Source organism: Pteropus vampyrus, unplaced genomic scaffold, assembly GCF_000151845.1.
Source record: "Pteropus vampyrus isolate Shadow unplaced genomic scaffold, Pvam_2.0 Scaffold317, whole genome shotgun sequence".
NCBI lineage: Eukaryota > Metazoa > Chordata > Mammalia > Chiroptera > Pteropodidae > Pteropus > Pteropus vampyrus.
This window is the reverse complement of record NW_011889098.1, coordinates 70,751-80,045: the sequence shown is the minus strand read 5'-3', so window position 1 is coordinate 80,045 and position 9,295 is coordinate 70,751. Positions and strand designations below refer to the sequence as shown.

The 9,295-nt window shown below is 43.4% G+C and overlaps 1 protein-coding gene across 1 annotated transcript in view; it reads right to left on the bottom strand.

Annotated features, from left to right (window-relative positions):
* COG3 (component of oligomeric golgi complex 3) overlaps nt 1-7,673 on the bottom strand; it is a 55,133-nt gene extending 47,460 nt beyond the window's left edge. Inside the window, exon 1 of the mRNA XM_023521802.1 lies at nt 7,374-7,673. Coding sequence (XP_023377570.1) covers nt 7,374-7,547 — 174 coding nt within the window. The 5' untranslated portion in view covers nt 7,548-7,673. The remainder of the gene's footprint in view (nt 1-7,373) is intronic.
* Between the last annotated feature and the right edge of the window lie 1,622 nt (nt 7,674-9,295).

Genomic DNA, 9,295 nt, shown 5'->3' with positions numbered 1-9,295 from the left:
GAGATGACGCTCCCTGGACTCCGCATAACGCCTGCCACAGAGCAGACACCCAACGAGCATCATATCATCACCCCTCTTTACCAGCAGCAACACGGTGAACAGATTTATACATCAGACTCGATCCTGCTTCTTGGGAACAGTATAGCCCGTAACCCACCTTTACAAAATCACATTTTATTAATAGTAAAATTTAGTTCTCTATGAACAGACCATGGAGAAATTCAAACACATAATCCTCTCTGCCCTGTTTACAATATCTAATGGGCAAAGGGGAGAGAGGCATTGAATAGGCTTAAATTTGAAACATACAGCAGAAAGCACACGGCTAGGCTAACGTAAAGAAAGCTAGACAGTGTTGCTTGCACCCTAATGAGAAAAAAAACAAATAACCTACAAAATCGTAACTATTTTGAACCCATCAGAGGGCAGAGGTCACAGAATAATGAAGTAGCTTAAAATCTATGAAAGATGGGCAGCTCCGGGGAGAGACAGAAGCCAGCACAGGCTCACCTGTGGCAGATCACGGGGAAAGAAATGACAAGCACCACTCAAATAGGTAAGAATTCTGCTAAAATTTCTTATAAATTGCTAAAGGCTGGGGGGGCGGGGGGAGTGTCGAATGCCCAGAAGGCACAGACACGAGGGGTGCTGCCACCCACTCACAGTTTTCTTCAGAGACCCCCACAGGTGCTTGTGCCACGGAATGAGCCGGCCTAGGAAAGGAGACCGCTGTGGGGGCGGGGCCTAGGCCCATCCGCTGAAACAAGGGCAGCAGAGCCTGCCATCCCTGGGGCGCAGAGGAGGACCCGCCAGTGCTGGGGGAAGGGAAAAGAAAACACCACTAAGCCCGGGGAGAACCCAGCCAGGATCGTCAGAGGCCTCTACCCAGGAGGGAGACAGTAAGAGAGAAAGCTCCACCCCCAACCCAGGGCAAAGGGCCCGCCCCAGGCTGAGGCCTGGAGGACAGGAGCCTCCCACCCACCACCACTCCGGGCTAGACGGCTCGTGCTATGGGAGGGCAAAGGCACAGACACCCCGAGACTCAGGCACAGGGCACACCAAGCTGGGGTACAGGAGCAACGTTAAGAAAACCCTGCAGTGACCCAGCCCCATGCTAAGCAAAGGTAACGCCAGAGAATTTGAAGCCAAAGGGAAACTAAACCAGAGCGACGACAAAACCCAAACCTAGCACAACTCCTGGCTAACCTGACGCACCTCCCCGCACTAACAACCTACCAGAGGGGCGTTCTTGTTTCCAGGCATCAGTACTATTTTCCTTATTCTCTACCGTCCTGCACACGATGTCCAGTATTTATTCAAAATCACATTAAAAAGCTAGGGGGAAAGAAACAACTGAGTGTCAAGAGACAAAGCACTCAACAGAGCCAGACTCAGGGATGACCAGTATAAAAGAACTATCAGACAATGAATTTAAAATAACTAAATAATGTTAAAGACTCTGGTATAAAATATAAATAAAATAAATACACAGATACAGAATTTCAGCAGAAAAATTAAAACCTTAAGTGTCAAAAGGAAATGCTAGAAATAAACATCATGGTAACAGAGATGAAGAATCCCTGCAGTGGACTGACTCACCAGTACACTCAACACTGCTAAGGAAAGGATCAGTGAACTGGAAGCTAGGTCAATAAAAATAACCCTTAAAGAGGAAAGAGTGGGAAAATAAATACTGAATGCAACATCCAAGAACTGTGGGGTGATGTCAAATGACCGAATATATGTGTAATCTGAATCCCAAAAGGAGGAGAAAGAACAGGGTAGAAGAAATATTTAAAGATAATATCTGAGAATTTTCCAAAAATAATGAAAGACACCAAACTAGAGCTCTGAGAAGCTCAGAGAATCCCAAGCAGAGTACACACACACACACACACACACACACACACACCCCTAGACACACCATATTCAAACTCCTGAAAACCAAAGTTAAAGAGAAAATCTTGAAAGCAGTCAGAGGAGAAAAGACACATTACATACAGAGAAAGAAAAATAAGAATCACTGCAGACATTAGCAGACAATGAAGCAATATCTTTTAAGTGATAAAAGGAAAAAACTGTCAATCCAGAATTGTTTACCTAGTGGGAATTTCTTTTCTAAATGAAAAAGAAATGAAGACTGTTTAAACAAAGCTGAGAGAATGTATCGACCACAGACCTGTACTACAAGAAATGTTAAAGGAAGTTCCTCGGACAGATGGAACATAATGCCAGATGGAAACCTAGATCTACAAAAACAAAACAGCAAACAAACAAACAAAAATCTCGAAGAGCTCTAAGACATGGTTAAAATAAAGGTAAACATGACCATTTTTATTTTTAATCATTCAGAAAGATAAATGTCAAAAAACAGCAGCAATGTATTATGGGTTTATAGCATATGTAAAAATAAAATGCATGACAACAATAGCACAAAATAGAGAAAGGAAGAATTGGGAACATCCTCTTGTAAGGTTCTTATGCATGTCCGAGTATAATACTTACTGGCAGACTGACTAATTAAGGAAGGATGTTATAAACCTAGGGCAATCGCTTAAAATACTGAAAACACACAAAGGACCTTACAAAACTCAGACCTCCAATGCCACCTAGACCCATACCTATATTTAATTCAACTCCTTTTGAGAAAAGGAGATTATAAATGTATCTTAAAAAGTAACACAGATCAATTTCAAACCCCTGCTTGTGAAACCACACACTAGTTTTGCAAAGTGAAACGGACATGTAATAATCACATTCTCCCATGAGAGTCCATGAGGTCTTACACCACTTAAATCTGGTACTTCGCAATATATAACAAATTCCAAATAAAAAGTAAAAATTCTCTCATTTCAGAATTATTTGTAATACACACAGCAGTTCTTTTAACCACACTTATATGAATTTTATTCATATATGAATTTTATTCATATAAGTGTGGTTAAAAGAAAATTCACAAAATTCAAAGGACGTTCAGGGAAAAGTGTCCTCCCCAAGGACCCACTCCCCGACCATCGTCCCTCCTCAGCGGCCACCACCGAAGCTCCTCGCCTCTCCCGCGTCCTTTCTCAGCCACCTACACACACACAAAAGGAAGTGAACCTTTTCTAGCACAAATAATAGTACACTATACACCTTTAGCCTTTTTCATTTAACATGTACCATTTTCAATTGTCTTTCAACAGACTATAAGGAAGAGAGGAATTAACTCTTTGAATTCATAACTCTCTAATTGTCATTACACTATAATGGCCCATTAGTTTTTCTAAAAACCCAGGAGTACAGACTGATTAGTAAATGAAAAGCAAGTCTGCCTTCTCCTCTTCTCTGAGACAATATCAGTGTTTATAATTTAAGAACTATTTCTAAGGAATTTAAGGGTAGAATGAAGACCTTTAAAAGTGGAATGAACCAAAGAGATCATCTGCAGTTGTTACCAATGTTCTTTTACAGAAATTATTCAAAACACATGAACATGTATTTTATTCCAAATCCTTGAGTTAAAATTAAAAGTAAAATCCTTTCCCACTCTCCACTTTTAACCAAGTTCACTGTATGCAATATTTTTGATGGTCGCCCTGTAACTCTACAATACAGATGTTCAATACTGAGTTTGAATTCACCAATCTATTGAGAGTCTCTATTATGTAAAATGAAGAAATGAGTACCCTTAATTTTTTCTTCTATACCTACTCTCAAATTCTGTCCTCTATACCATCTTTTTAGTGTCGAAATTTATAATATTTACAACCTGTTCTGTAATTCAGTCTTTAGACTGATTTTTTTAAATGATAGTACACGCTTCCTGACTTCCATAAATGTATCAACATTGCAGGGTCACCAATACTGTCTGTGTTTTTGGTGTGCCACACATTTACTACTGTCATGTCAAAAGGATCCAGGCGTGTCATACACATGTTCTCAGTTTGAATCAAAAAATATTTATCTTCTAATTTACTTTAAAAATAAGATTGCATGAAAACTCCAAATACTTGAGAAGGTACTATAGATATTCCAGGCACAGTTTGTAAGCTAGACAGTGTGAGCAAACATAATAACTTGAATATATGAAAAAGTATTCTATTTGATGACTTCATGTGCAAATGCAAACTACTTTTCAATCATAAGGACATTTAAAACCCAGACGCAGAAGGCGGCTTCCTGGCCTGTACCCCTGTCTCACTAATACAAAACATTTTCTCTCAAACCAAGCGAGAGAGAAGCCATACTGCAACCAGTGCTAAGAAATACTGGTTACAGTAAGAAAATAAGTTGCTTTCGAAGAGCTTGAGAAAGTCTCCCATTAGGTACATCTGCCCAGCTGTCTTCCTTTCTCAAAGCACCTGGAACAGAATGGCGAATCATGAAGGGGCATCCTGGTGTCACACGCTGCCCCGTTCCCACCTCTCACTCGCTCTCAAGGTGAAGAGAACTGAGCCTCTGACTCACACTGGCTTCCGATGGCACAGACATTTACCTCCAGAGAGACAGGAGCACAGACCTAGCTCCTGGCTGGCAGTCCGAGAGCTGCTGTATAGTTTAGGCCATTGGGGACACCAACGCAATAAACACTAATTACAATAAACTCTCCAGACTTGCCTGACCAGCTGGACAGGTCCAGGAAAAAAACAAGCAAATATACCTTTCTCTCCCCAACTTCTTGCACAGTTCTGGGCTGGGGAAAATCACTTTTATTATCAATCTAATCGATTCATTCCTAAATGAAATCTGATGTTACTTTCTCTAGGGCAAATCAATGAAGAGGTATAGATGGAGTCCTAAAACCTTCCTCAAGGAACCTAAGCTCAGGATCATAAGATTCTAATCTATTCTTTTAAAGTGTGAATCATTTGGGGGTGGGGGAAGCAAGCAGATTCCATGTGCACTGTAAAGACAAGACTTCATTTAATTCTCATGACTCCCCATGAGATAAGGACTATGATCATCCCCATTTTATAAATAAGAAACCAGGCTCAGAAAAGTTAAACACCATGTCTGAGGTCGCACATTCTTTAGGAGTAACTGTAATGGTAAATTACGTGTAAATTTCGGGGCAGATTATTTCAGCATTTTATCAAGAATTACTAAGTCCAGCTGAAAGAAAATGACCCTCACTACTAAAACGTGCGCCCTGGCTATGAGAAACCAGTCTAATATTCGACTGCAAATTCTCTTGTCTAACACTAAATTAAAGGTATAACTCCTTTCCAAGATACAACTAGTTCTCTTCATAAAAGAGAAAGCTATTTTCTGAAGAAGTTGACAGCTTTATGATATTTGCTAAGAGATAGCTAGACTCTTGCTATTCGACTAACGTGCCTAATTTCAGCTGTCCAGAAAGAAATTCATCTCGTGAAAATTGTGGAACACTACAGAAAATCCCTTGAGATATACTGGTTGGAAGGCATAAAAAAGGAGGCATTCTTTTTCAGCACTAATGTTGAAAAAGTGGTCACAGAGGGGAAAAGAAAATTTAATTCCCAAGCTTTCCCACCAGACACAGAAAACACTTCGGTAAAGGGGAAATGAGGGCTGTTTAAGGGCTAAGGAGCAATGAGAACCCCCGCTTAAAGGTTCCAGGACGGGTAAACAACATGTCATTCTCACAGGGATCCAATTCCGAGGCTGCACGGACCAGAAGACACTCACTGAATGCCTGAACTTGTCAGGCTCAACCCCCCATTGCTTTTTCCTCCAGCTGGAATGTTATTCCTGTAGTTTGCAAGGCTGGCTTCTTGTTTTCCATCATGAATTCACGCCTCAGACTGCTACTTTCTCAGAAAGGCCTTCCGCCTCAGCTAAAGGGCACGCACGCATCATCCTTTGTGCCATAGCGTCCTGTTTTATTTTCCCTGCCTCTTGGATCGTCGTCTGAATTCACTTTCTTTGTTCTTTTTAACATGCTCATGATCATCACGATCGTCAGCTCCACGAGGCTAGGGACCATGTCTTTCTTACTTCCCTTTCTAGCCCCAATTCCTAGCCCAGAGCAGGCATGTCGTATGTGTTAAATGACCGCATGAGACGAATGACAGGTACTGCAATGCATAGATATGAACCAATGGGGTGAAAATGAAGATTCCATTTACTTCACTCCAAACCCCTTCCTTTAAGTTCAATGAGAGATAATAATGTATGACCTGTGACAATAAAAACAAACTGGGTTACATTTCTTGGAGAACACGTTCCCCCCAAGGTGCTGTGATGTCCAAACATCCTGCTTCAGGAACAGGCCAAATCAATGACAAACGGATTGGAATATTTATAGAGCAAACAATTTCCATTATCCAGACCATAAAAGACTCTGTTTGACAGCCCCGCCAAAGAAATTCCCACTTACTTCCGCATTTACTTCAGACCATCTTCCAGCACAGAATCTCAGAGGTGGACAGAGGGACCCAAAGCGTCCCAAAGTAAAAATATATATATATTAAAAAAGGAACTTTCAAATCAAAGTTTTTAACGTTTAAAGTTTGAGGGCAGAAAAAGAAGTTTAAGTCTCTAAACTTAGTCTGCCCTTGGACACAACTCTACACTGTGTAAAAAGAATGCTTCCGACATCAAAAGTAACCATAACCCCTAATAAAATAATCCTCCTTTACCTGGCCCTCGCGACTAGAAAAAGGTTGCCAAACACCTGAGTTTATGATACGTACTTGTTGCTTTTATAACTGACTGACTAGAACCACGCAAGCAGTAACTCGCGTAATATCCCAATGGTGATGAGCATTAAAAACGTGGACACTGAAACCGCCAACCAGCCTTATCCAATAACGTAATGACCCAGCTTTCAAGGAAAATTCATTTTTATTGCTTTGCGACAGGTCAAATAAACCGGATCTCCCATGACCTGCACTCGCTCGAGGGCTCACTGCTCAATGTGCGGTGAATGAAACTGTCACCCAAGATCAAGTATTGGGCTCCCCAAGTGTCCCCACGGAAAAAGGACGCTGGGTTATTAGGGAGGTGATAAATGGATACGAAGAGGAGGCTGTCCCCAGGCGGGGCACTTCGGGCTCGGTGCCCTCTCCGCCTGGGAGACGGTGGGCAGCAGGACTGTGCCTCGGCTGACGCCGGGGGCGCCGGGGGCCAGGCTCCGGGCCAACCGTCCACGCCGCAGGGGGAGGGCTGGGTGCCGGTGGACGCCGGGCACCGGCCGCCCCGCGCGGAGGGGACAGGCGGTGGCCGCCGGCAGTGCGAGCCGGCCGGCCCGGGGCGGCGAGGGGCCTGTCCCGCCCGCGCCGCCGCCGCGACCAGGAGGCAGGGAAGGCAGACCGTGGGCCGGCGTCCGCAAGGCCAAGGTCCGCCCGCGCGGGGCACGTCCCGGAGCCGCCTCCCCGCCGCCGCGGCCCAGGTCCCGCCCGTCGCCTCACCTCGGCGGGCACCGGCAGGTTCTCCGCCGCCGCCTTCAGCTCCAGCACCGAGTCCGTCTGCCTATCGGTCAGCGGCGCCTTGGTGTCCGGTCTCCGATCACAGAGGGCCAGCTTCTCTCGAGCGTCCCGCTCCGCCGCCGGCTCGGGCGGCAGCAGCAGCGCCGCCTCCGCCATCGCCGCGGCCCCCGCGGCCCTCTGCAGCAGCGGGGCGGTGGGGACCCGACAGAGAGGCCCGGGCCACTTCCGGGAGAGCCGGGGCTTCCAGCGCTGCACGGGCAGCGGGGCGGGCCGAGATAACTGACCCGGAAACGCTTCCGCAGCGTGGGCGGGACTGAGATCAGGACTGACGTGGCTTTACACCCGCTACGATTATTTCCGGTTGCGAGGCGGTCGCAGAGGGCGAAGGCTATAGACCCCAACGGAAATAGAAATGCCCCTACCGGAAGTCTCAACATCAATAACTTTATTGTCCGTGGTGTTCACGACAACTGCGCTAAATGACCCTGCCGGCAGGGGCCTTCGTGAGCTCCGAATCTACTGCCTCTGCTTAACGCTGGGTAGTCTGGGTGGAGCGTGTGGACTGTGATTTTCGTGTCGACGTGTCGACAGTGGCGGCTGCTTGGATTAAAACTACGAATACAAACTTTTCCAACTTCCAATAACTACATTGCTAGAAAACTAGTTTATTAAAAAAATCATGAAAATTCGAAGATTTATGTGTGTCAGACATCATTAATAGTATTATCAAATAACTGGAAACAAACCGAATGTCTAACCCTGAAGAATTTGATCAATAATTCATGGCACAGACATGTAGTTGGAATACTATTCTGCCATTTAAATCATGATATAGACTTAAGCAACAAAACATAATGACATTATTGGCTCATAACATAGAATAATATAAATACCCTTGATTCTATACTGATACAAATGATAGAATTAATAAATAGAAAAGGGACAACTCTATCTTACAGAAAAATTCCAATCAACAAATGTGGAAAAGAGGAGGGAAATAGTAATAATTGTAGCAGGCAAGATCTAAGGAAAAATGCTAAAAATTAGTGGGTCAAAGTTTGAGAAACAGAATTTGCATTATATCAAATGCTCTCCCCAAAATAGGTATTAATAGCAAGAGGGCCTATTAACTTTACAGTGGAAAACCTGGCAGACATCATCCTTAACCAAATGATTCTGTGGTATTCTTGCCCAAAATGCAAAACCATATTCTAACCATGAGAAAACATCAGACGAACTCAGATTGAGGGGTGCCCTACAAAACAACCCACCACTATTCTTCAAAGGTGTCAAGTTCATAAAAGACAAGGAAAGACCAAAGAACTGTTGGTCTTTGAAGGAGATGAGGAAGATGTGACTACATGCAATGTCAGAACCTAGATTGGACCCTGAGATAGAAAAAGGGAAAACTATAGAATAAAACAAACATTAGAATAAGGGCTATAGTTTAGATAATAGATTTTGCAGTTTTGATTACTGTTCATGGTTATGTAAGATAATAACATTAGGACAAGCTGAGTGTGGGTATACCTGAACTCAGTACTACTTTTGCAACTTTTCTGAAATCTAAAATTATCCTTAACTCAGAAGTTAAAACTCTTGTTTTGTGGAAAATACTTATGTCTTTGGAAAAATGGTTGTGATATAATTAAGAAGAATGATACAGTGTATGATCTCACTGACCAAAAGAAAACACTCCCAAAGAGGAAGGTTTTGTTTTAATTATTCGACCCAGTTTCAGAGGTTTATTTCCCCATCACACTGATCCACCACAAGTTCCTACAGAAAGTCATCTTGTAGACATGTACAGATATGTGGATCTGTCTGCGTAAGCACCTAAAACACTTTCTCTCCCTCAGTTCCAAAGATCTCAGAAATAAAGTTAATCCTGTTGAGTTTTGTGA